Source organism: Myodes glareolus, chromosome 20 (genome assembly GCF_982192425.1).
Source record: "Myodes glareolus chromosome 20, mMyoGla1.1, whole genome shotgun sequence".
In the NCBI taxonomy this organism is placed as follows: domain Eukaryota; kingdom Metazoa; phylum Chordata; class Mammalia; order Rodentia; family Cricetidae; genus Myodes; species Myodes glareolus.
Window position 1 is genome coordinate 3,043,449 of NC_142045.1, and position 27,879 is coordinate 3,071,327.

Genomic DNA, 27,879 nt, shown 5'->3' on the forward strand with positions numbered 1-27,879 from the left:
TATTGTCAATTTCTGAATAGCAGTTATAGGCTACTATGGTATTCACAATCATTAAAGATTACAGAAGGATAATTAGCACCCTGAGCTTGGGTTTTTGTTTTTCCTCCTTAATGAATCATAGTTCCCTGAAGGTCTCCAGGGTCTGGTCTTCATTGGCTTTTTTTCTCTTAAGTGAAAGTTGATGACTTCTCTTAGAGCATCAGGTCACTGTGCTTCTGGTATTGTTGAAACAAATCAGTGGGTCAGATTCCTTTTGCATGTGCTTACATTCTGCTTCACCTTAATTTCCACCCTTTTTGATATCTACCAAAAAGAACACAGGATTGGCTAATCTTGGCCCTTATCGTGTTATTTTGTCTTGGGTAGTTTCAAAGGAAAGTCATTTTATCCACATATATGAAGGTGTGTTTGTGTGTGTGTGTGTGTGTGTGTGTGTGTGTGTGTGTGTGTTGTTTGCTTAAAAACAGATTCAAACATTAGAGAGAAGACCAAGAGAGTAATGTCTGGTGATTAAGGTGACATGGAGGAGCAAATGTAGGAGAAATGACATACAGGTCATGAGAGACTATACAGATACTTTTTCTAGTATCCAAATATGCTATTCCTTTGAGGCACTGCCTGTGAAAGTTCAGTTTTCCTTTTAATTCCACTGGGTGTTGGTGGAATAGCACACAGATATGACCAGTCACTCAAAACACATGTGGCACTGACCCACTTAAAGTAATCTTTCAAAACTATTTTTCTAAGGAAAGGATTTTGTGTATTGTAATTTTTACTTTATTTTACTTAAAACTATGTGAAAACAGTTTATTATGCATTTTTCAAACTATAAATTTTGCATTGCTACATTTGTAAATAAAATATGGTTTTAAATGTTTTTAAGCTGATATGACTAACTCAGTTGTAATATTGTTTAATTGTTCTCTGTTTTAGTTTATGTCCCTGACTTCTAGTGCTATCATTCATCAGTGTTTAACTATGTTTTTTAATAAAAAAGTTTATACATGCATAACTATAGACACACACACACACACACACACACACACACAAAAACATAGAGAAAAGAAAGAGATAAAGGAAGAAAGAGAAACTAAATCCAGAAAGTAAGAAAAGGGGGGCAGGAGAGACTGCATATGTTTGCACATGTGCACACACACACACACACACACACACACTGACACACACCACCATGAGGCCCTCTGTCCTATTTCAACTCACACACTCACACTCCTGACTTATGAAACATCTTGTCTTTCAGATGGAGCCCCATTCACCTGGTGGATTGGGAGGTCTAATGAAAGACACCCTTACTGGGGAGGCTCTGTTCCTGGGGTCCAGCAGTGTGGATGTGGCCTAGAGGAGAGCTGTTTGGACATTCGACACTTTTGCAATTGTGATGCGGACACAGACGAATGGTAAGGAGAGCTTCAATTTTCCTGCAACGATGGGAAATATCTGGTGCACAGAATTACTACTAAGAGAAAACAATGCAGATAACAAATGCAATGGAAATTGGGGCTGAAGGGAGCCTGAGCTGAGAGATGGGTCAGCAATTAAGAGCAATGGCTATTCCTCCAAAGGATCTGGATTTGTTTTCCAACACCCATGTAATCACTGACAATTGTTTTTAATTCCAAATGATGTGATGTTCTCTTCTGGCCCCTGTGAACTCTTAGGCATTGCGCACATGCTTAAGAACAAGAAACACATATACAAAAAATAGAAATGCTAAAAGCCTGCCATTATATGTTCAGAACTAACACTAAGGTTTATGTCAACTCTTGTATTCTGAAGTTTGCATTCAAAGCAAAGAATGCAATGTAATATGAGATTCGCTATTTAGTCAGCTTTTCGTTTTGTATGCATCCCCCATATGTGTGTGTGTGTGTGTGTGTGTGTGTAGATACTCTTTTGTGTACGAGTGTCTATGCATATGTTCAAGTATGTGTATGGAAGACAGAAAACAACTTTCACTGTTATCACCCACCTTGATTTCCCAAAATTGGATCTTTCTCTGGTCCAGAACTAGCCAACTAGGCCTGGCTAGCTGGCTGGCAATACTGTCGCAGACTCACTAGTGCTGGGATTATAAACTCTGACCACCACACCCAGCCTTTAAATGTAGGTTCTGGGGATCAGTTCAGGTCCTTCAAGTTGAAGGAAAGAATTTTACCACCTAACCATTTCTCCAATCTTGAGTTAGATCTGAAACACACATGATGGGAAAAGCCTAGAAGAAATGATGTATTATTATATGGATTTTTTTCTTTCACTGATGTTTTATTGCATTTACCACCATTGTTAAAGAGACCTTTAACATAAAATTAAAATTTTATTTTACTTACTAATTTTGACTTTGTGATCATATAATTCTCACAATAATCTTGATGTTCCATATGAGTATTACCTTGAGAAATATCAGTTACAGAAGAGTTAAATGATTGTTTCTGATGTTATATACCTCTGTCAAATGGCAAGATCAAAAATTCAACTCAAGTTCACTGAATACTCAGTCTCTAGTGCTCTCCTACACTATCTCTGACATGCGAAGTGGTGTCTAAGTTCTCACGTCTATTAGGTTTATATTGTATTCAACCCCCAGACAAGCTCTTTCATTTTCACTTCATCAGTTATGAAAATGTGCATGCAATATATCCACTTTTCTTTTTCATGAACTTCATCCTGTGATTTCAAGTTTTCCTGTGTTTCACTCTCTCCTCATCAAATATTTCCCAACTCTAGCTGAGAAACCCTGTGATGCTTCTCTCAAATCAGTTGCAATTCCTGATGCATACAATAGTTTATTTCACTGTTGAAACTGTGACTGGTAAAGTCCAGTTCAATGAAACTTAATGTCTAATCAAAACCTGAAATAAGTTAATTTTTGGAGAGATAACTCACGCAGTAAAGTGTCTGCCACACAAGGATGGAGTTCTGAATTAAACTCCCAGCACTCCCATAATTAAGTAATTTAAACACGTTGTCATGTTGGTATGGTCTTGAGTTCATGGCACTGGTAATATGGAAGCAGGTATGTCCTTGGACACACTGGGGATGTTCCTTGAGAGAGCATCCAAAAGATACCCAAGCAAACAACTAACCAAACAAAAGAGATGGAAAGTACCTGGGCAATGACAGCCATGTTTGTCCTCTGGGCTCCATATTTACATGTGTAAATGTACATGTGCTCCTGAACACACACAATCTTAAAGAATAAGCAATGTCTTTATCTGCTTCTATAATATGTAGATGATGAGTTCAGAATAACACAGAGATGCTTAAGTACAGAGAGATGAGTTCCTTTAGATGCCTCCATTACCCCAAAATCTTCATGTGGAAAAACAAAGTTGACTGAAGGTCAGATGTCAGCTTCTTTCTTCTTTGTTCTCCCTCTTTACTTTGCAGTGAATTTTATTGCAGCATTATAAAGACCTACACATAAATCCCCTTTGTGTCTTGGATGGAGAGCAAATCTCTATGTACCACTAGCCTTCATTCTACTTCATTCTACTAGACTTCTATCTGGTCCTGATGCAATAGACATTTGATGAAAGTTTTAGGGAAACAAATTCAGAACATCTTTGGAGAAGGATATATTAACTGCTTTTCTTTATACAGAAGGAAGAAACCTCATGAAGGAACGATCTATTTTGGCTCATAGTCTAAGGGACTATGTCCATAATGACAGGGAAATCATGGTGGCCAGAGCTTGAGGCAGCTGGTCACACTGTGTCCACAACCAGCAAGCAGAGAGATTAATACTGCAGCTCAACTCACTTTTGCCAAGAAAGTGGTGCTGCCCCATTTAGAGTAGGCCTTCCCACTTCAAGTAACCCAGTCTAGACATTCCCTCACATACATGCCCAGATGTTTGTTTCTACATCCTATTAAGTTAGTAGTCAAGAGGAACAATCAAACTAAGCATCATCTCCAAGCTTAGGGGAGTTGTGTGAAGATTTGTTAGTTGGTTGTGTTATAAAACAAACAAATAAACAAGAAGTCAACTAAAATCCGAGAATCCAAGGTACTCAGCTTCACTCATGAGTTTGAGTAATATGTCCCCTCAGTGTGTCTGGTATTAGACAACATTTACAGATTTATAAGCTCAGAATAAAATGCCTTCCCTGGAAATCATACAATTGGAGAAACTGACACAGGGAGAAATGCAAAGCGGAAGCTGACATTGAAAGTGGAGTGTTTCTTCTTTTGTATATTTTTTCCACCGAGAGTCACTGCCACTGTGTGTCCCTTCTGAAAGTACAATCATCAGGACTTAATTGATTGTATAGTACAGACTGAAGATAATAGTTGTACCTCACTTACCGAAGATGAAGTGTTCCTGTACTTTCTTCTCCAGAACATTCTACTGATTACACTATCCACTCTGATCCCACTCTCCACTCTGATCACTCGTCGATTGACTTGATTATCAGTTCACTAACTTCTGAATCACTGATGAGCTCATTTAACGTCACCACCTGTGCTGTGCTTACAGGGACTCAGCAGAATTCCTCTCCCCCACTCCTCTTTGCCAGCACACCTATATGCATACATACAGATGCACATGCACATGTGTGCATGAGTATATTGAGGACTGAAGCCAACATTAGGTGATGTTCCTCGAGTTCTATCCACCCCAGATGTCCTGAAGCTCAAATATCTAGCAAGGCCAGCTTGCCGGTCACCCTTAGGGATCCACTTGTCTGCTTCTGCAGAGGAGAGGGATTATAATCATGTGCTTCAACCTGCAGCTTAATTTTAGCTAGTTTCTGGATGCCAGATGAAGGTATTTTGCTTGCACAGCACTCAGTTGGCTAAATGAGTCATTTCCCCAGTACTTGCAAGACCTTTTAACATCATATAGATTAGCACACGTTTCATAAATCCTTCTATTTCTTTATGGAATAAGCACCTTCTCTTAGGGTTATCAGCATTTTTAAATGCAGGTCTTGTTCAACAGCTGTCTTAATTTTCTCTTTATTGCTGTGATAAAATGCCCAAGACAGGTTAGAGAAAGAGAATTTCATTAAGGGTTATAGTTCTAGAGGGGTAAGTGTGTATTACTGTCATTGTAGGAAAGTTTGGCAGCAGGCAGACATGGTGACTGAAGCACAAAACTGAGAGCTCACATCTTAAACTACAAGCAGAATATCAAGTGAGCAAAGTAGAAATGGTGTGGAACTTTGAAACCTAAAATATGGCCCCCAGTGATGTACTTACTCCATCATGTCTATATCTCCTAAGCCTACTCAAACAGCACCACCAACTAGGAACCAAGCACTCAAATATCTGAGCCTATGGTTGATGTCCTCATTGAACCACCACATCCAACCTACTAAGACCCAAAGGAAAGGACTTAAAGTTCCTATTATGATGATCGCTTTACCCAATAGAATCCATATTGAACAAGTACGTATAAAGTCTAAGGGAGAAGAGATCTAGACGTTCACATCTTTCTGCTAATGAAGAAGAGGCTAAAGTCTGGGGTCAACTCATCTAGATTTCACTGGTGACTTGAGAATAAGTTGTATCCTGTGGTGGGTGTTTTCTAGGACACACCATTATGGAAAGAATTATTGAGTTAATTTTCCTAAGACGGTGTGCCCAAATATCTCTTCGCCTGAGTTAGGGAACCAGTGACAGATCCAAGAGCCCATTTCATCCAAGTCTCAGTCAGTGAACGAAGGAGTTTACTAAACTTCTTTATACAGCACTCACAGAAACATGAGTGAATCCAAACAGCTGCGTCACTTCAAAGTCACACCCAATCATGAATAATAACCTCATAGAAACCACATCCTGGAGTCTCCTCTTCATGAGGCCCTCCACATTCTATGTGCTCCAGTATCTTCCAAGATAACATTCATATGGGGTAAGACAGTAAGAAGTAATGTCTGGAATCCAGGAGAGAGAACTTAATGTCACCTCCTCTCCTATTAGAGAGTGGCTGCAACTCCTTAACCATGACCATAGACCTGTCTACGTCTGTATCATTCTGTTCAATTAGTTGCCATGGGTATGGAGCTAAGACAATCTCCACCCCATGGACCTTCTTATTATTTCTAAAATACCATACTATATCACAGTGTAAGTTTTGTGCCAGCTAGCCAAAAAAGAGACAGAGAAAACCGAGTCTCTGCCTCTGAAGCATCCACAAGACAGGGGGGACGTGCTCCTTTGCCATGAGTAGGTAAATATGATACATTTGGTAGCAGTATTAAGAATTTTCAGTTCAGAATCTGAGTCTAGAATTTGGGGGAGCTGATTTTCAAGGAGAAGAAGGAGCTAAGGTGGAGCAGCTACACAAGTGTGACATGAAAAAAAGAGACCCTTGTCACTCAGACTGAGAAATGTGTACGCATATAAAGTCACTACTTAAGTGTGCTGGGGTTGTTGGTATTTGAAATGAAGAAATAGAAAGAGGTAGTATTGGATGATGGAATGTGCACGGTGTGTGTGTGTGTGTGTGTGTGTGTGTGTGTGTGTGTGTGTGTGTGCATTCGTGCATGTGTAAAGATTAGAAGTCAACTTCAGTCGTCCTTCAGGTGCTGTCTATCTTTATTTTGAGATTTGTCTCTTACTAGAACCAGGACTGTGTCAAATAGACTAAGTTAGTCAGACAGAAAATGCAAAGAATCTGCCCATCACCATCTCCCCAACTCCAGGGTTGTGAACTTATGCCATTATACCTACTTACTACACCTTGATTGCCTGCCGCAGTTTCTCTATATTAGTGTGACAAGCAGTTTCCTTATCAGCTATCTACTAAGCCCCAGATCCCAGAACTTCTTATGGAAATACCAGTGAGCACAAAGTATTGTGATTGTGCCAGCCACAAATCTGGCAGAATTTGAAAGTACGTTTGTCACTTCTCTACCGAACTCCAGGGTCTGCGGACGAAAGGAAAGCACAAAACCAACGGATTCCAAATAGATCAGCTTCCACCTTCCCTGCATTCATGGTTAACGTAGATCTCAGCTGGATTTCCACATATTTCAATATTTTTATTTCAGACCCTTATATTTCCTCTTGTATCTCCACTGTTCTGAGTGTATGTTAGAATCTTCAAGATCTTTGCCCTCTAAATTTTCACCAATTTTTGCTATTGGGTAAAATTAATAGAACAAAAAATTGGGTTGTGGAGCACATTAATCCTTTCTACATTGTAGACAAAGCTGTCAGTTAAAAGTGTTGTAGTGCTTCCTGAACTATGTACAATATTCACATTCCAGAAAACCTGTCCCGGAGATTCTGATGGTGATGACATAGTGAATGTCATGTGGCTCAGCAGCACATTTGCTATTCCAGCTGAGTGAAAGGATGCTCTTAACTCCACCACATGGACTGCGGATGTGGGGATTATGAAGCAGGTCAGCAGCGAGGATTCCAGAGAGGTTTCATAGACTCCCTGAAGTCACAGTGGAGAAGCTTCTGTCTTCCTTCTCGCTAAGAGAGGCTTTTGGGGAGCCTTAGGCAAATTCTTTCACTGCTTGTGACTGATTCCTCTTTGCTCTATTACAGTAGACCTGGGTGACTGAGCCCGTAGTTCCGTACGTTCCAATGAGGTCAGGTAAACTAGGAAAATGGGTGGGTATCATATGGTTGCTGAAAGGGGAAGAGAGCTGAAAATCAGATAGAGATACATGGGAGAAATAGAAATACATGTGACTCAATTAGCATTTCTAGAAGAACCATTTTGCTTAAAATTAAAGAAAGTCTCAACTGGATATATCAGTCAAAGACATACTCAAACCACATATCTGTTAGTGTTTGGTTCCTGGTCAATTACTCCTACTAAAGTGGACAAATGTTGCGATCTTTCATATAAAATGGCACAACAATTACATGGAATCTATACAGCAATCTGGCCGTCATCATCATCATCAGATTCTTGTAATCCCTCATATAAAGTTGAAAGCCTTTAAATAGCCTTGTTTTTTTTTAAAAGAATATTGGCAAGCTTTAAAAATTGCCCTTGCACTGTGGAGAAGGGGTGCAGGGGAGTGGGGAGAGGCAGGGAGGGGAGGAGACAAAAATGTAGAGCTCAATAAAAAAAGAAAAAAATTGCCCTTGCCCAGTACAAACACAATTTTATTTTAAGTATTTTCTCTCTATACTAGTTTGAGTCTGTGAATAAAGACCCTGGTGATAACCCTTAGCTTGAAATGCAAGGTTTCACATCTAGATACCAGGATCAATAAAAGTGAAGTTCCCTTCGCAGTGACCTTCCGGACACCCCCTTCACGGTTGAAAAGGCAGAGCATTTGGGGGCTTTGAGTTCTACCCATTTGCCCTTGGTGCTTCCTGTTGTGAAGCAGTGTTTCTGTTGGATTGCCAACATGGAAACTGTCATTCTTATTTTTAAAGAACAATACACTTTTAGGGGATTTTTTCTTTTCCTTTTCTTTTCTTTATTCATTATATAGAAACCCAGAGACTTAAAGTACTATATAGAGATTAATTATGGTATAATTCTTCAGTCATGAATGGATGGTGATTGGAGAGCATCTCTTGGACAAATGTTTCCCTCTCTTTTTTGGTAGCTGTGTTAAATCCAGTTTAGACTTAGTCAGTGTTGACCACATTTTTCATTTCCAATATTATGATAAGAACTAACTACCAAGTATTCTGTGTGCATTTTTATTGTGAATTAATTTTCTAATCTCTTTCAATAGTGGTTCTTGGGATTGGAGAGATAACTTGGGTGATAGTGTACACCACACAAGCATGAAACCTCAGTTTGATCCTCAGTATCCAATTAAAAAGTCAGATGCGAAACCTAAAAAGGAAAAAATTCCAGGCGTGCTGTAAGCACTTATAGCTCCGCGTATGAACAGGTGGAGAGAGGCAGATCTGAAGGCTCTGCCAGCCTTTCTCATCAGAACACTTTACTTGCTAATGTTTATCTGTTTCTTAATCTGCTTTTTGCTCTGTTTTGGAACCATCCTCCCAGAGTGCAAAAATTGTAAGTGATTAAATGTTTGGGGAGCTGTCAGTCACTAGGTTCTCAAGTATATCTGGAATTGGCAGCGAGTCAGTCCTTTGTGTTGGAGAGAAGTGTGTCTACCCTTTGTGAGACTGCCTTGCTTTCAATGTTCAAAGAATGAGCGAGTGAAGCAACGGCCTTGGAATGCTGCTTTCTGTCATCTCCTCTTGGCTAACTCCGCTCTCTGCCTGTATGAGATTGTGCTGCATTGTGTTTTATTTGTTGTCTCTTTTCTGGTTCTTGAGAAGGAACCAAGTCTCTCTACTACCAAGCTCTCGCCCCTCAACCCTTCCTGCTGCGTGAATCATTGAATTATCCCTTAAGCATTTACAGGCTGAGGTTATTTTATAAGAGCTTGTTTAAATCCAAGATTGGTTTTAACATGTTTTAAAAATAAAATTGACTTGTGGGGTAGCCAGTGGAGAGAGTAGATGGTATTGCATACTCCAGAGATGACAGGAAAGTGAAAAACAGGGGTATAGGGTCCTTATAACAAATGACTGAAATTTAAAGCTAAATGTCACAAGATTAATTTTTGAAAATTCTAGATGGAGTGGAATTACTTGGTGCTTTGTAAAGAATAGCACTAAGAAGCTTTCTGGAAATAGACTGAACGATGCAGCCATCCTATCATCTACCAAGAGAATATACTTAGTATGACTAGCTATGACTGACTTCAGCTCTATGGAGCATCCTTCTAAAGCTTGTAAGAAACAAAGATGAGGTCATGGAGATAGCTCAGGTGAAAATGTACCTGGTGAATAGGCATGTGAACCTGAGTCTAGTCTCCAGTGATCATGTAAATGAGCCAGGCATGAGGAGTCACGCACAACAAGGTTGTGTCAGTGAAGACAGGACACATCCTGGTGCTCGGTGGAGAGGTCCAAGGAAATGGCATCCAAAAAATGTATACATGTGGACTCTGCTCACATATGTACACACATTCAAGTGCATCCATACATACAGGTGAACCCACATATTGATAAACATTAGACACACACACTCAGAAATGAAGATGTAGCCTGAGGTTTCTGTCTGTATTTGTCATCTTTCAAGTTCTACAGAGACACCACAGCCTAGTAATATGTGGAGCATGGCCAAGTCAGCAAGTTCCAGGCCGTGGAGACCTGCCTTAATGAATAATGTGGGGAGTCAGTGACTCCCAGCGTTTAATCAAAGTGTAGCCCACACTCACACCTGAATCTACAGAATGAGCCCTTTGTATCTTTCATCTGCTCTGCAAGCCTCATTACACTTCTAAGTCCTACTCTGCCACCTTTCAGATGATGCATAAGGTTAATGATTTTACTGAATATGTAACTTTAAGATTTATTTTAAAAGAAATACATCTTTATTATGATATTCAAAGATTCCAGAATATATGAATAAAAATGTCTTTACCTCACCAGTGCTTTGAATCTCATCTATCTAGCTCATGTGTAAAATATTTTTATTTTTAATTGTTTGATAGCTTCCCTGGTTGCACTCACCACCCTGTCCCAGTGCCCAAACAGGCTGAGCTGGGGGATTTTATGGCCTGAGGAAGGGAGGAAAAAGGGAAGGCCTAAATTTTTATTATGGAACAGGATAATCAAATCACACATTTGCCATCTCTTAATTAGGAGACTCTAAATCATTCAGCCTCTTGGAAATTCAGGTCCTTATTTTATTTTTAAAGATGGAGAAAGGTGGCGTAACTATCTCTGGATATTGCTAACTGAGTTAATAAATAATCTTCATATCTATCGCATGTGGCATATCGTCAACTTTGAAAAAGTAGGTGGTTATTGTTATTATTATTATTATTTGTAATATTACAACATCTTAAATTAATTATAAGAGGCAACATAGGGTTGTATATTAAATTTATGATTATGAAAACTATGAATTAATATATATGTGAATTCAAAGGACTAACACCAAGAAAGAAATATCATGCTAGAGTAATGAAATTTGCTTCAACTATCTAATTCTGGGTGGAGCAAGGGGATAACTCAGAAGTCTAAAATACTCCAAAATGGTATTTCTGGTAAATTCACCATTCAGTGGCTAGACCTGCATGTTTGAATGCAGCAAAAGGGCTGTTAGTGTGAAACTGAGAAGGCTGTGGTCTCTCACAGCATCTGCCAAGGTGACCCAGGTGTAATCTCAGGGAGTCAGTGGCAAAAATGATTGCAAATTAGTAAATTGAAACTCAATCAATGGAATTGTGTTGTGTGTGGAGAAAGCCTGTGTGAACAGAATAGGAATGGTCAGCCAGAGACCAACCTCGGATGACAGTTGAAGGACTCAGGGCTGTTGCTTTGCATCCAGCAATGTCTAGGAAAGATAGTGACCACATGGTGCTGCACCAGCTTCCATCCAGGAGGAGCTGCTCTCGGCCAGTGGGACACCAGAGGGTATGCCCAAACACTAATGTGGAATCCATTCTTGACCCTGAGAGAAAGAATTTCAGAATGGCTATTCGCTGAACAAAGCTTAGATGTGAAAAGGGAAGTGACCAGTAGTGCTAGAATTAAATACCTCTGTGGATGCTGTCAGTGTTAGTCAGAACATTAACAGGGTAAATGGCAAAACTACAAGGTTGTAGGGCACACAATTGTGACTCAACATCTGCAGTCACACATGGCACATCTTACTCCGTCACTGGCGTGAACCAGTTGTATTTTCCCATGTGGTTGTTAGGTTCAGACATCAGCTTTCTATAACCTAGAATTTCAGGAAAGTCAGATTTAATTGAGGATTTGCATCAGGTTGGCCTGGGGGTGGTTATCTTAATTGATGCAAGAAGATTAAGTTCACTGTGAAAAATATCATTCCCTAGGAAGAGATCTTGGGTTATTTTTCTTGTTTAAAGTTTCCAGATAAAAATCATTCCTGATATATTAATTATACTACTATACCAAATATATGTTTTCCTGTGTTATTTGGAAGAGCTTCTTTATACCTAGCATGCTTTTTATATATGTCAAAATGCTGACACAAGGTCATCAAGTAGATGTAGACAAGAGGTCATGGAATCTAAGGGAGGCACAACTCAGCATTAATGGACAGAAGTCAGAACCCAGCATGGGCATCCAGAAAATCAAAATGGAATGGAGTACCATGACATAGCATGTCAGGGATTCTTCAGAGGAGCATCTGAATGGGATTTTGTCTTTAGTTCACCGTGGATGTTTAAGCTCTGCTTTACAATTCTATTTGTGAGTACTTTTGAACAAAAAGGCAAAATCTATTCTCCCTGTGTATGCAACACGTAGAGTGTGTTTTTTAGCTGAACCAAAGTTTTATCATTTGAATCACACTTAAAAAAAGCACTCAGATTACAAATATTATATTATATATTTTTGTGTTTTAATAGGTCTGTAGGGGAAGGGTTAAGGTGAATATTTCGTTTATTTATAACATAGATAAATTATTGAGTGTTTTCACCAAATCTCATGAGCTCAATTCTAAATCTTAAAATTTAATTTTCCACTTGTGCTATCTAGCAAGAAATCTCAAATCCAAAATCAGAGCTGGGTGCATATGAAATAAGTTGTCTTGCCTGAGGCCACAGAATAGTTTAGGGACAAAGAAAAAAGTGAAGTGTCAGTGATACCAGTTCTGAGTATTTAATACAGACCAGTGGACACTGTGACCAGTAGCTGCAAATCTCGCTTTTTTCTCTGCAAGCTGCTGTTTAGATGTGCACTCAGCTCACTAAGCATCTCCAAAAAGATATTACCCACCCACACTACAGAACAAGGCACTATTTACCCTAATGTGTGTCCTTAAACACAAGACAGACACCAGGGAAGCAAAACTATGACGTGGTTCCTGCTCTTTCTCTCCTGTGACCCTAGGCAATGACTATGTGCCTCTGAGGCAGTGTCAACTTCTGCAAATGGACACAGGGCTATAAGCTAAAGAGGAAAGAGTGAGAGTGGTGTACACTGCAGAGGACAGAGTGATATACACTGCAGAGAACACAGTGGTGTACACACTACAGAGGACACAGTAGTATACACTTCAGAGGACAGAGTGGTACACACTGCAGAGGACACAGTGGTATACACTGCAGAGGACACTTGTATACATTGCAGAGGACAGAGTGGTATATACTGCAGAGGAAAAAATGGTGTGCACTGCAGAGGACACAGTGGTATACACTACAGAGGACAGAGTGGTATACACTGCAGAGAAAAGATTTGTATACACTACAGAGGACAGAGTGGTATACACTGCAGAGAACACAGTGGTATATGTTACAGAGGAGAAGTGTGTGGACAAAGGTTACATTTTTCCTTAACAAATTTCATCCTGGAAGTATCTGTACTGCTGATCTCCATTTATTTATTGTAGTTGAATTTATATTATTATTTTTCAAACATTATTTTTTATTTATTTTTGAAAATATCATACATGCGCACTGCATATTGAATAACACCCATCTTCTACAATCCCTTTTTTAAGCTACCCCTTGTGTGCCTGATGTGTGTATGGATATATATATATATATATATATATATATATATATGTATGTATGTAAATGTTTTATTTTTGTGTGAACTGGTATGTGTGCATGTGTTTATGAGTACATATACTGAGGCCATAAACCAGCTTCTATTATTATCTTTTCGGTACTGATGAATTTTTTTTTTTTACTTTTTGAGGCAAGGTTTCTCATTGGCCTGGAGCTTACCAATTTAGCTAGGTTGGCTGGCTAACAGGTCCCAGATATCTACCTATTTCCACTTCCCCAGTCCTATGATTATGAGTAATTTCTAAAAGGGAAGGTCTTCTTGTGTAGGTTCAGAAGTTCCAGATTCACACGCCAAGCGGATTGGACGATCTATGCTATTTCCACAGCTCCACAATGCCATGTTTTACTTCCAATTTATGCTCTGCCAAGTCGTACCATTTTCACCTTGATTCCAAAACACAGCTTTAAAGGTGGAGGAAACATTGAGTTTCTCTATTTCTTTTTAAACTTTCCCATCAAAAGAAAACTAGGTACTTCCTTATTTGCATAATTAACAAGAACAAAGTCAGAGCCGTTAACAAGCAAGGTCTTCCTAAAGAACAAAACAAAAAGCAACCAATAACTATAAAGACTCATTTGAACACAACTTTGAAGGTGATAAGGAACATTCTAACCTGATTAAAAAACTGTTGGCAGGTGGTTCAGCCACGTCCTCTGAGTAATTTTTGAGAGGGAATTGTGTTATCTGTTTTCAAGTTAGTTCCTCAGATAGCAGATCTTCTTTTATGGGGAAGTGAAGTGACGTTTAATGTCACATTAATGCTGCAGTGAGCCTTGGGGTCCTCTTGCCTACAATAAGCACAGCGAACTTTGTAAGCTACCTGTGCTCCTGCCAGCACATTTAGGGAAGATATAAAATCCAGAGGTGTTTGGAAGCAGGCCATGGGTTCTGTATTTGGTGTCCCAACTCTTCACATAGGCCCAGCGATGAAAGGCCTTCTGTTATGCTCCTCCCAACCCTAGCCAGGCTGAATCCAATCCAAGTCACTTTGCAAAGATGGGGTCTTGACAAAGATTCCCTAGATAATCTACATTTTTACTTCTTTTTTACCCCTTTAAATTTATGTTTCTCAGGACAAAGGATACTGGCTTTCTTTCCTTCAAAGATCATTTGCCTGTAACTCAGATAATTATCACTGATACCAACAGATCAAACTCAGAAGCTGCTTGGAGGATTGGCCCCTTGCGTTGCTATGGTGACCGTGAGTACAACATCCCCCTCTTTCTGAATTGCATGAGCTCAAGATGTTTTGGGTCCCTTATCCCATTTCCTTTTAGTGTCTTCCCAGTATTAAAAATTACCCATGAGCCCATTGTTTTCTATACCCAGTGGGAACACACAATCCATGGTGAAGGACTCTCTGCTTCGCAGGGCACTACTGGAACGCTGTCTCGTTTTCTACCGAAGCTTCTTACCTCCACTTTCCTACCTTCCATGCGGAATTCAGCGCTGACATTTCCTTCTTTTTTAAAACCACCGCTTTATCTGGAGTTTTCCTAGAGAACCTTGGCATTAAAGACTTCATCCGACTTGAAATGAGTTGTAAGTGCCTTCGTTTATGAGTTTGATGTCAGTGGTCCACAGAACGGCTTCTCTTTATCTCTATCACCAGCCACCAGTACAGACTTTTAGTGTCAAGTTAGTATCACCAGTTATCAGTAAAACTAGCTCTGAAGCTGTCAGATACCTGCTAATGTGTTATGACTGACTTATGATGTTTCATCATCATTGGTTAGTTGTTTCATAAGGATATGTGCATTTCAGGAGTATCTGGGCATTCCTCTCGCAGGCTCTGCTCTCCATTACGGCATTGTTATCCCTTACTTGTTGCTTTAAGTTTCCGTGCCTCAGTATGGCACTCTATGGAAAGCAGGGATGGTTGCTTTGAATATTCTCCTCATATTTGGGGTCCACATTACTAAAGTACCCATGCTTCAGAAGTCATTTTTGGGAAGACAGCTCAACCAATAAAGCACCTACATGCAAGTATGAGGACCTAATTCAGTTCCCCAGAACTCAAGTAACATAGCCAGGCGTTACCACACCGGAGGAGGCACAGACAGGTAGAGCCCTGCAGCTCATCTCGCAGAATTGATGAGCTCCAGGTTCAGTGAGAGATTCTGTTCCAAAATATGAGGTGGAGAATCATTGAGTAGGAACTTGGACATCGACCTTTGACAAGTTTGAACACATCTTGACAAGGTAACACACACATACACACACACACACACACACACACACACACACACACACACAGAGGCACACATGCGTGCACACACTCAATTTCTTCTCTTGCCCCAATAGGAGAGTGTAACAAGTCAGTGATAATTTATGCCAGTTTCCCACCTATTTCATGCCAACAGAAGTGTGCGTGCAGGGTTTACTGCATGGATGACACCTTTGTAATAGCCCTGCTCCCATCTGCGGGATCTGTGCTTTACCGATCATTAAGCCAAATGGGCATTAAAGAAATATGGATGACAAGACATTCTACAGTGGGACACTGCATATCAGCATGCAAACAAAAGTACATGAAAGCACAAAAAAGAAAAACAATTCAATGATTAATTAATTTTCATGAAAATGGAAAAATAGCAATATTTTAGTCTCTTTTACTAATAAGAACTTTAAAAGTCTACCCCTAAATTTGATTTTCTACAAAGTTGTCAATGACTTTACATAAGTTAATTTCCTGTAGTTTTTTTTATTCAAATAAAACTACAAATTGTATTAGCCCATTTATCATCTATTTCACTCAGAAGAAATATTTTCATTCATTTTCAATATAATTGTTTTTTCATAAAAAGTCATAGACATTTAAAAAGTTTGAAAAGAATTTTCAACATAAGGACAAGTTTGGTAAACAATTTTTATATTAAACTCCAATAATTATAACACTCTCCACAACTTTTTTTTTGGCCAGGTCCAATTCTAGTGACTTCAAAATATCTAAGTAATCAAAATCTTTCCAGCAACTATTGTTTTTAATGCAGAATTCATCATAGGCTTTTCTCCGCATTAGGTAGAAACTGAACAGACCTCTCAAGTGTGTGCAATGGCCAGAGCCCCTCGGATTTCTGTGTTGACACTTGTGTCACTATGTGGACATGTTAGAGTCTGATTACAGAGGGAAGCGGGAGTCATACAGATGAAAGGCAGACACTGCCTTGTTGTTCCTCCAAACAAACACACGCACGTGGTTCTCATGGAGCCGGTGGAGCTTATGAGGTTGCTCACTATTCTCTAGGGTATAACTTTTACTATGCAACAAGCGGTAAGATGGACTTATTTAAGGGTCGCGAATGTGTTATTACAAACTGACAGTGACTTTAGGGTGTGTTGTGTTTGCACATGTGGTGCAGGACTGTGAAGTCATCAGCATGCTTTAGAATTACTAGTGAATCATGATGATAAAACCACACACAAACAAGTAAACAAACAGATACCCAGTGCTTGGGAGATAGCCCAGTCACTAAAGTCCTTACTCTGCAAGCCTGATAACCTGAATTTTATCTGTCAGTCTCAAGGAAAAAGTAAAAAGCCAGATGTGGTGTAGTGGTGTGTGCTGATAATCCCAGTTTGGGGAGACCAAGAGAGTCCATTAGCCTGTGTGAATCTCTGCTTCAGAAAACAAGGTTTGGGGGGAATCCCGAGGAATGACACCACTATTGACCTCTAGCCTCTTCATGAATGTGTATACACATGTGTGAACACATCTGCTCACTTATGTACCAGTATATGTGTGAATACACAAACACACAGATAAATAAATAAAAATAAACATTAAACGTACTTTAACTGCCCTTTCTGTTGCTTTTGGGTTCCTTACACTAAGTGGGCGCCATTACCTGTTCCCCGCCTTGCTTTGTCTTCTCTTGATCACATCTTACGTGAGCTTGTCCTTGAGCATCCCTCTACCCTTGTGAAGTGGATGATTTCCAATAGTGGGAGAGAGGTGTTTGGCCATATCTGAGTGATGTAACTTCATGAGATACCCTTGAAAGCTAAGCAAGCATCTTATTCACAGATATTGGAAATTTGAGAGTTCCCCAACAAAAGACAAGTCCATTTGCAGAAGGGCATGGTGGAGGGGTTTGTGGGTCTCCAGCACATGGGTGAGTGGCTAAGTGTTTCTTATGTAGTTGCAGACTACACGCAGGAAAGAAAGTGTCTCCATGTAGCTTTTCACTTATTGTTCAAGGACACAAGCTACTAATGGGGGAAGATCTTAGGATTTTTGTGTAAAATAAAAATTCTTCGTACCTAACTTGGTCAGACTCTGAAGAGCAGGCTGAATACCAACCATTCCACAGTGTGGACATAATAACCTCAATGTAAAATTTAATAACAACAACAAAAAAAACAGGCCCTGAAGCCTTTTCATTCATTAAAGCCAAAATCAATGTTATGGTATATTATCACAAGATAATCACCAGTGATTGAGTGTTAATTACAGATCAGTGTCCAATTTGTTTGTGCTTTGTAGCAGTTCACTGTGCCCTTCAGGCTGTACAATTTTTTAAATTCAATTTAGCATTAAATTATTTAAAAACACACAAATGAAACCTGTAATGCAATTGTTTGATGTTTACTATCATCATACTCTCAATTATTGCTTTTTAAAACAAAAACATTTTGCATTAAATATTTTTAAGTGTATGACCTGAAAATAGAGATGCAGTTCAGTAGTAGAGTGAAGAACTGGCTAGCATATATAAGATCCAAGTTCAGTCCCTAGAGTAGAAAATAAATAAATACATAAACATAAAATAAGCAAATTCTAAGGTCACATATTGACTAAATTTATTAAGATTATTATTCTTGTTACTACTATTATTAGGGGGAAGAAGCTCTAACAAGATACCAAAATAAGATATCTCTACCCATGGTGACACCAAAGGCCATGCGGATGCCCAGGGTCTAGGCAACAAACTGTAGCCATGTTCAAGTCTAAGGGCCATGCTGCCACACAGACATACCAATCTGGGTAGTCTGTGCTGCCACACAGGGCCATGGTATCTTCCAGGCCTGGGCTGCTGCCAAGGGTCATGTCTGGATCTATGGTCCTGCTACAGCTGAGGTCTGTGATGATGCCCATTTTCAGTGTTGCCGCAAGGGTCATAGGAATTATGCATGTTGAAATCCAAGGGCCATGTTGAGCTGGCTCTGCCCCTCACTGGCCCTGGGATTTTTGGCCCTGCACCTTGCTAGATACTATAGCAGGAGAGTTATCCCCACCCCCATGGGAGAGCTGTCCCTTCCACATGAGAGAGATGTCCCCAATGCTCACCAGGTGTTGTTGGAGACCATTCGTTCTTCCCGGTTGCCCTGACCTGAAATTTTCACACAGAAACTATATTAATTACTACACTACTTGGACAATGACTCTAGTGTATTACTAGCAAGTTCTTATATATTAAATTAACCCATTCCTATTATTTTATATTTTTCCCCGAGGCTCGTGGTCTATTGGCAAAGTTTTGGAGAGCTCCAGTGGAAAAATCTGTGTTCTGCGGCAGCTACATGGTTTTTCCCTGACTCTGCCTACTCTCTATATATGTCTTTTCCAGACTGGATATATTTTGTTAAGTCATTGGCCAAAAGCAGTTTCTTTATTAACCAATGACACAGAGGGGAATCCCACATCACCTCCCATTTTCTGTATAAATAAAAAGTAAGATTTTAACTTTAACATAGTAAAATTACATATAACAAAATTGGTATCAAGCAAAAATTACAGTTACAACATTTATATCTACTTTAGAGCATAAGAATCTTATTCTCAGGGTCATGGGTTTGGGCTCCACATTAAGCACCAATTTGTTGATAGAGGCTGCTCATTCATTTTCAACTGCACTGATTCAAAATAATCACACAGAAACTATATTATTTAACACTGCTTAGCCAATTACTTAAGCATATTGCTAGCTAGCTCTTATAACTTAAATTAACCCATTACTATTATTTTATATTTTACCACGAGGCTTGCGGCCTACTAGCAAGGTTCCAGCTGGCTCTGATGGAGGTGTCTGTCTCCTGTGGTGACTACATTGCTTCTCACTGACTTGTATCTTCCAGCCTGGGTACATTCTGTTAATCCATTGGCCAAAAGTAGTTACTTTATTAACCAAAAAAAGAAACTCATATACAGAAAGACTTCCCATACTAACCAAGGACATGGGAGTCCTGACCCTGATGAGATGGACCTAGGAACACAAGCTCTGCATCTCCTTTGAGGGTTGCAGTCCTAGTGGCCCAGACCAAGTAGTTCGACTACAAAAGCAACTCACCTCCTGGGCCTTGGGTTGGCCCACCCTAATATCTTCCCCATCTGTGACCTGCTGCAGTGCATGAAGAGACTGGTCCTGTGGATCAATAGCCACAGCACCTCCATGGCTTGGGACAACAGTAGGATATGTGAGAGGGGTTTTGGTGAGAGTCCAGTGACGCTGGTGTGCTGGAGGACTTGGACCAGACAAGTGGCTCACTGTGGCTGGGGCTAATTGGTGTACAGTGAGATAAACTGCAGCAACCAACGGCACAAAGGTGAATGAAGGACTCTTGGAAAGACAGAGGAGCGAGGTGCTTTGGTGTTTTCAGTTGACTTTTTTGGAGCATTTCTTTGGAGGGATACCACAGGAGTGAAGGGGTCATGGAGGGACTGGGATTTGGGTGCATGATGGGAAATTCCCAAAGAACGGATAACGAATTATGTCACAAAAAGTAGGAAAGGTCTAAAAGTATATTACTGAGATTTAAATCTTAGTTCTTCCAGCTGCTGTGAGAACTTGTGCTCAGTTCCTTCACTGATGAAATAGTCCTGTCAAGTGTATATTGAGGCCCAACTGAATTCAATGACGGAAATTACTTAGCAGTATGTCTGGCTTGTGTGATGCACTTAAGAAATGCTACTGTTTCTGCTAATGTTACTTCACTGAGTCTTTAACACCCAGGCGTGGTTTATGCATTATTGTCCTTTGATAGTTACTTGAACAAAGTTCAGCGTTATCAAAACATTTAAAAAGACTTTTACAGGGACCCAAGCATAAAAAGAAAAAGCAGACAGTGTTAAGTCCATAGCTATTACACAGAGAAACTCTGTCTCAAAAAAATAAAAAAACAAGCAAACAAACAAAACAAATAAACCAAACCGAAACAGCAGTAATAACAACAAAAAGCAAAAACCAGCTAAAGAGGAAGTGCAGCATTTATTCATTTGAGGTGTCTAGCTATGGTTTTGTCAGAACTATATGCATACAAGCACAGGACTTGGGGGTGGGCTTGTAGTAAGTAAGTGAGCTTGCTCTAATCAAGCACAGTGTTGGTGGCCGGGTCTGTGATAAGTAAAAAGTCCTCTACAGCACCTTTTCTCAACCGTTCTAATGCTTTGACCCTTTAATGCAATTCCTCATGTTGTGGTGACCCCCAAGCATAAAATTATTTTTGTTGCTACTTCAAGCCTGTAATTTTACTACTGTTATGAAGTATACTGTAAATATCTGATATGTAGGATATCTGATTGTGACCCCTGTGAAAGGGCCATTCAGCCCCCAGAGTGTCATGACCCACAAGTTGAGAGTCACTGCTCTACAGCTTGCAGACGAGCTGGGGAGACAGACAGCAGTCAGATCATACGGTACAGGTAATGCATGTATAGCCAACCTTCACACAGTCAAGAAACCCAACGTGGTGATAGAATTCAGTAAGCGCAGCAGAGCATCAAGCCCCCTACAAAGATATGCTGTCTGATGATAACCTAATATCTATAAGACTGTCAGGAAAAATTTTACCCAAATCTTTAATATTTCTGCCCCATATTCTCATGAATCTTTTTCCTGTCTCTTCTCTATCTCTATCTCTATCTCTATCTCTATCTCTATCTCTATCTCTATCTCTATCTCTATCTATCATCTATCTATCTATCTATCTATCGATCTATCTATCTAACCTCTCTCTCTCTCTGTATATGTGTGTGAGAGAGAGTGAACCAGTTATCTCTCAAAAAATATTTGATTTTGAAATGAGAAGATTTTCAAGAAGAAACTACTGATCTGAATAATAAATAAGAAATAGATCTAACAAACGGTGGTGTGTGGCTTCAATCCCAGCAGTAGGAAGGCAAAAGCAGGTTTATGTCTCTGAATTCAAGGCCAGTCTAATCTACCAAAGACATTCCAGGACAACCAGGGATACACAGAGAAACACCGTCTCAACAAATAAGAAGGAAGAAAGAAAGAAAGTGAGTGATATAGAGAAAAAGAAAGAGAGAAAGGGAGAAGGTACGAAGAAAAGAAAAAGAAATGGAGGCAAAAGAGATTGTTCAATGGCTAATAGCACTTGCTCTTCTTACAGAGGGCCCATTTTCAGTTCTCAGCACCTATATGGTGACTCAAGCCATCTGTAATGCCAGTTTCAGGGGATCCATCACCCTCTTCTGGCTTCTGTCAACATCAGACTTGCATGTGGTACACAGGCATAGTCAAAAGAATATATATATAAATACACACACATTCACACACACACACACACACACATATATGTATATATATACACACACACAACGCAAACAGGCTGGGAGAATAACTTAGCTGCCTTAAGCCTGAGTACCTGAGTTTAACCCTCAGAGCACACAGTAAAAAATCTGGTGTGGTGGCATGTGCTATAATCTCATTATTGAGAAAAAGAGACCTGGCTTGTCAATCAGCCTATTCTCATCAGTAAGCTTCCAGGAAATAAGAAACTCTGTTTCAAAAATAAAGTGGATGTCACCTGAATCATGACATCTGACTCCACAGGCACCCACAAATATGTGCAACACACACACATACGCACCATACATGTTAATATGCACATGCTTGAACATGCCCACAAAAAAAAAGAAAAGAAAAAAGAAAAAGAGGAGGAAGAGGAGAGAGAGGAGAGAAAGGAGAAAGGGGGAAGAATGAAAGAGAAACAAAATGAAATGAAAACGGCAGATACATAAAATGGTTCAAGGAACTTTTTAAATTCCTTATTGCCTCATCTGTGCTTTTCAATCCCATTCTTACAATGAATGGCTTTACAACTAAACAAATTCACCTGCACTGGGAAACCACATGATACAGAAATAATACAACTGTCACTTATGTGCACCTAGTCTTCTCAGGGACAGTCTGAATAGTTAATCTAGATCAACATGTTGATTTGTTTCCCCAAAAGAATTATTTTGTTTAGAGAGGCTACCGTTGTGCACATTTTTATCCTTTCCTAAAGCCCCTACAAAATTTCACAAAGGGAAAGGCATTAATATTGAGTATCACTAAAAAGGAGAGTAAAAAGGTGCTGGATAGGTATGTATGGTCTGCAAAGGCAGGATGCTGGAGCTGAGCCTTGTCAAGCAGCGATGGTCACCATGCAGTCTGTGCCAGCACATGCAGGCGGGAATCAGAGTGACAAATGCTACTGTTCAACTCACTTTCTTCTCAGTGTTTAGGTCAGGGTTACAGCCCAAGGGATGGTGTTACCCACACTGATCTTTTCACCTCAGTGAACTCAATCTAGATATGCCCTCACAATCCTGACTATTGCTAATACCGTCACTACAATTGCCATGTTTATCATCACCATCAAAATCACCATCATCTGAAGTACTATCACCAAGCTCTCCAGCATCCTTTCTTCCAGAGTTCATCCCTACTATCATAGCATCAACAATAGCATCACCCCAATCTCCATGATTAATGGTACATGACCAGTACCATTACTATCCTCAGTGCCACCATCATTTTAATATTATCAGTATTAATATTAGTGAATGGCTGCCAATCGATTTCCATAATACATTGTTTAAAAAGAGGGAGAGATTTCTGGACAGTATCCCACACGGAGGGTGGGGTTCTGAGTCATTTAAAGCAGTGCTATTTTCAGAGTTATCCTGCTGGACAAGCAACTGACATAAAATCCATCTTTATATTTTAAAGATTCATTTTTATTTAAGTGTATGTTTCTCTGTGGGTATGTACATATGTGTTCAGGAACCTGTGTATGTCAGAGAGCAATCATATCCCTGGCACTGGAGTTTTAGACAGTCATGGGCTAAACCATCTGATTGTTGGAGGCAGAGCTCTGATTGTCTGCAAGAGCAGCATATGCTCTTACTTATCAAACTTTATTTCCAGCCTGATTTTTGCATTTTCAGACATGGACGTATGCATGTTTGGATCACATACATTGACTAAATATCCTGGCAAGTGGTACTGTTGTTCTAAAGACATGGGTCTCCTCTCTGCAGCTTGGAGATGCTTGTCTAGCCCCTTATGTACAGTAGGACACAGGTAAAACCAGGGTAGACCAAGGAAACCCAGAATCTCAGCAGAGATTCAGACAGAAACAAATGCCACAGGTTCCTGCTACCTGTATTGAAGAACCAAACAACTCAAGTGCATAGTACATAGAACACATGCATTTTTAGTCTTTAACGGTTGATACTGCTGATGGTGATCCAAGGGCTCCTAGGAGTTCAGAAATATCCTCTCCAAACTGATGGAGACTGATTTTCCCTAAATATCCTGAACGTACTTGTACCTGTAACACATTGACAGTGATTTTCATCCTTCTTTCTTTTTTGGCTTCAGCTCCTTCTGAGGTCACATTTGCCATTGATGTTGGGAATGGCCCTGTTGAGCTCCTCGTCCAGTCCCCTTCTCCCCTGAATGACAACCACTGGCATTATATCCGGGCTGAGAGAAACCTCAAGGAGACCTCCCTGCAATTGGACAGTCTTCCTCGGAGTACAAGGGAGACCTCAGAGGAAGGCCATTTCCGACTTCAGCTGAATAGCCAGTTGTTTGTAGGTAGGATACATCATACTTTGTATTAAATACCTACAAAATAGTTTTTTGCCCTAGCTCAAGAAAACTTCCTTGTATTTTACAACTAGAAAACTAAATGTGTTACTATTTTTACTATTTGTTTAATTTTATAAATTGTTTTATTCTAGCTTCATAGATCATCAAAATAAAGTTTGTGATACTCCTTTACAAAATTAGGAGCTGTCTCAGGCTGTTTTGGTACCATTTCTCCTTGTATGTATTGTATTCAGACATCTATGGAATTTTTCATTTTGAGTTATTGTAATAAAATTTTACAGCATAGGCATAGAGATTCTAGTCCATCATTATTCTTAGTGATCCCCAACTCCTAATAACTATTGTTAACAGTGTGATCAAAAAGTTTGACTAACCCAAAGAAGTTCAGTATCTAGGAATAAAAACTAAGAAGTGTGCTGACTGGCTTTATGTCAGCATGACACCGGCTAGATACTTGAAAGAGGGTCTCTGAATTGAGAAAATATCTCCATATATTTGGTCAGTAGGGAAGTCTGTAGAATGTATTCTTACTTAGTGGTTTCTGTGAGGGGGACCAGCTATTATACATGATGCCACCATTTGCTGGTTGTCCTGGATTCTATAAGACTTCAGGCTGAGCAAACCATATAAAGCATGCCTCCTGGCAGTCTCTGCATGCCTCTGCTTTAGCTCCTGCTTCCATACCCCTACCGTGCTAAGTTCTTCACCTGACGTCCTTTGATGATGGACTGTAATACTGAAGTGTAGGCAGAATAAATCCTTTCCTCTCCAAGTTGCTTTTCGTCACAACAATAAAACCCTAACTAAGGTAAGGTGGTTCTCATTCCCCAAGTGAGATCAGTATTAGCAATAATATTATCTATAAATAGGTGGCCACTGACAGTGGTGGGAGTGGGTAATTCAGAAGTCATGGACTGAATTTGTTCCTTCTTTTTTCTATTTCTTCCTCTCTCTTCCCTTCCTCATTTCTCCAATCAATAGTCACAGAGAAACTAACTAATTCTATTCACGCATTCTTGTCTGATAGTGGGTACAGAAATATGAACTAAGAATAGTCACTGCTTTTCAAGGTGTGTGTGTGTGTGTGTGTGTGTGTGTGTGTGCGCGCGCGCGTGTGTGTGTGAGTGTGTATAAGTGTGAGTATGCATCTGTGTGTAAGTATGTATTCATGCCTGTATGTGTATGACTCCATGTGTGTGTTTGTGTGTGTTTGTGTAAGAGACAGAGACAGAGAAAGGATGGGAAATATTTTAGATATGCTAGTCTAGTACTGATATAAGACCAATCTTTATACTGTATATATGTATACATGTTTGATAGAAAACAGTATGTATAGCTCACCACGAGCCATGAAATTCCATCTTCATTCCTTGTGTGTTTTTATTTGCTTCCTTTATATGTGGGCTAATGTACTTTCTAAATCTGAAAATACTACCACTGAAAACATACTTGCTAAAGGAAAAGCGATACGAGAATTTGAGAACATCAGATTTTCATATTATCACCCACCATACATGTATCTTCATTAACTGTGTTTTATACATCCAGTAGAATCTAATGTCAAGTAATTTAAAACCTTCTTATTATTATAGGTCTTTTCCTTAATTAATAACTCCTGTAAGTAATATGATTGACTACTGAAAAATAATTAAATTTATTTTGCTGTTTTAGTTCTATTTAACATCATATTTTATTCTTGGAAGAAGTTTGCTACTCATCATGATTTATATCTTTCTTGGTGAAATCAGTTCAAGTATTTTATAATTTTCATAAATTATACCCCATGTGAAAGTCTAATTTATCTTCAGATAGTATTTTTGAATCTTTCTGTCTGAACCAGAAACTAAAGGTGGAAGATTGCTTTTTTTTTATGCCATCATAGCTACCTGATTATCCCAAGAAAAGAGATGAGGTGAACTTTGGGCAACTTAAAAGGGAAGAGAAGCAGCAGTGTTTGGTGCCAAGTTCTTTTCACTAGACGTTTAAATTGATTACAAATCAGTGAGTTGTGCAAGTGTGTGACTAGGACTGGATGAGACATCTTGACAGAGTTGTAGCCAAGGTCAGTCTAATGAGTGTGCTCACTTCGGTTACGCTTCTCTCCAGTGAGTCCCATCTTAGTAACTGCTGTGCTTTTTTTATGAGTTTGTCTTCATGAACCTGAAAAGGAGGAAACTGCTGTTAAAGGCCATCTTTGTCTGCTGACTTATGCCTCACTGTTCAGTGTTCAATGACAGGTATGTTTGCAGATTTTATCAGGTCAAAGGCAATTGAAGACCCAACAACTGCATTTTTGTGTAATTCATCTGTGCAATGAATGAAGGAATGAATGAACGTTCTGCTTACTTATTTCCCTCATTTCCTCTCCAGTTGCTGTGATAAAGCATCCCAATAAAAGCACCAGGGATGAAAGGGCTTGTTCAGTATAGAGTTCCAGGGTAGAATCCATCACTAGAGAAAATAGAGGCAGGAACTTGAAACAGCTCTTCACTTTCACAGTCAAGAACAGAGAGAGAATGAATACATGCATGGTTACTCTCAGTTCACCTCCTCCTCATTTGTGTAGTTCAGGACTGAAAATCAAAAGATAGTGCTACCTACTTTTATGTTAGGTCCTAACACATGAATTAACTTAATCAAGATACCCATAGATATGTCCCAAAGCCAGGCTAATCAAGGTAGTCTCATTGAGAATCTTGTAACAGGTGATTCTATATTGTATCAAATTATCAAAACTAGCCATCACAGTTATATTAGCCCAAATGAAGAACTGTGTCCTCTATAACTCAGAAATGTGGAGACATTACATGTTTGTCTTTCCAAGGTAGCAAATGATGCTGTTATTGGAGTATGTGTCTTGACGGTTTAGGAGGGCATTTTTAAAGTATCAATATGATTATACCTGTCTGGCTACCTTTAGCCATGGGAGAATTTTTAAGTCAGAGTAGAGTGTCCAGCAGCATTTTGATCCCTGGACTTCTGCTGTGATCACGAGTGCTTTCTGTGTGCCAATCACAGACTGCATCTTATAAGATAGGATGCATCTTCTGGCACTGCCCTGGTTATTTCAATGTGACAGCATGAAAAGTACTCGTCAATGATTCATTGCTTGATGGATTCCCAGAATCAATATTGTAACTCAACACTGTTATGTCACCATGATAGTAAGGGATATTTGCAACAAGGCCACGTTGTCCAGTGCATTGATTTAGTAGAATACAAGAAATTTAATAGAATGTAGCTTTAAATATGTAATATGTAGCTGAGGCACACTCTCACCATTGAGACTTTCGACAGTTTCTTTATTTCTACTTTGTGAGGTTTTATATATACATATATGTGTGTGGTTTGTATGCATGTTTGCATATGTGTGAGCACATACAAATGTGCTCACACGTATAAATGTAGAGGCAAGAGGTTGGTATCAAGAATAAATTACAAACCAAAGAAGCATTTCTACTAAAGTCTAGCTTACTGAGACAATGAATTTATTGATTCTTTTTTAAAATTGATTTCTATT

At 39.4% G+C, this 27,879-nt stretch overlaps 1 protein-coding gene across 1 annotated transcript in view; it reads left to right on the top strand.

The window, feature by feature from the left end:
• The window catches only part of LOC148118756 (contactin-associated protein like 5-1-like), a 918,003-nt gene that overhangs the window by 746,239 nt on the left and 143,885 nt on the right, over nucleotides 1-27,879 (top strand). The window contains exons 14-17 of the mRNA XM_087899418.1: nucleotides 1,259-1,415; nucleotides 14,586-14,713; nucleotides 14,884-15,054; nucleotides 24,126-24,344. Of these exons, the coding sequence (XP_087755544.1) occupies nucleotides 1,259-1,415; nucleotides 14,586-14,713; nucleotides 14,884-15,054; nucleotides 24,126-24,344 (675 nt within the window). The remainder of the gene's footprint in view (nucleotides 1-1,258; nucleotides 1,416-14,585; nucleotides 14,714-14,883; nucleotides 15,055-24,125; nucleotides 24,345-27,879) is intronic.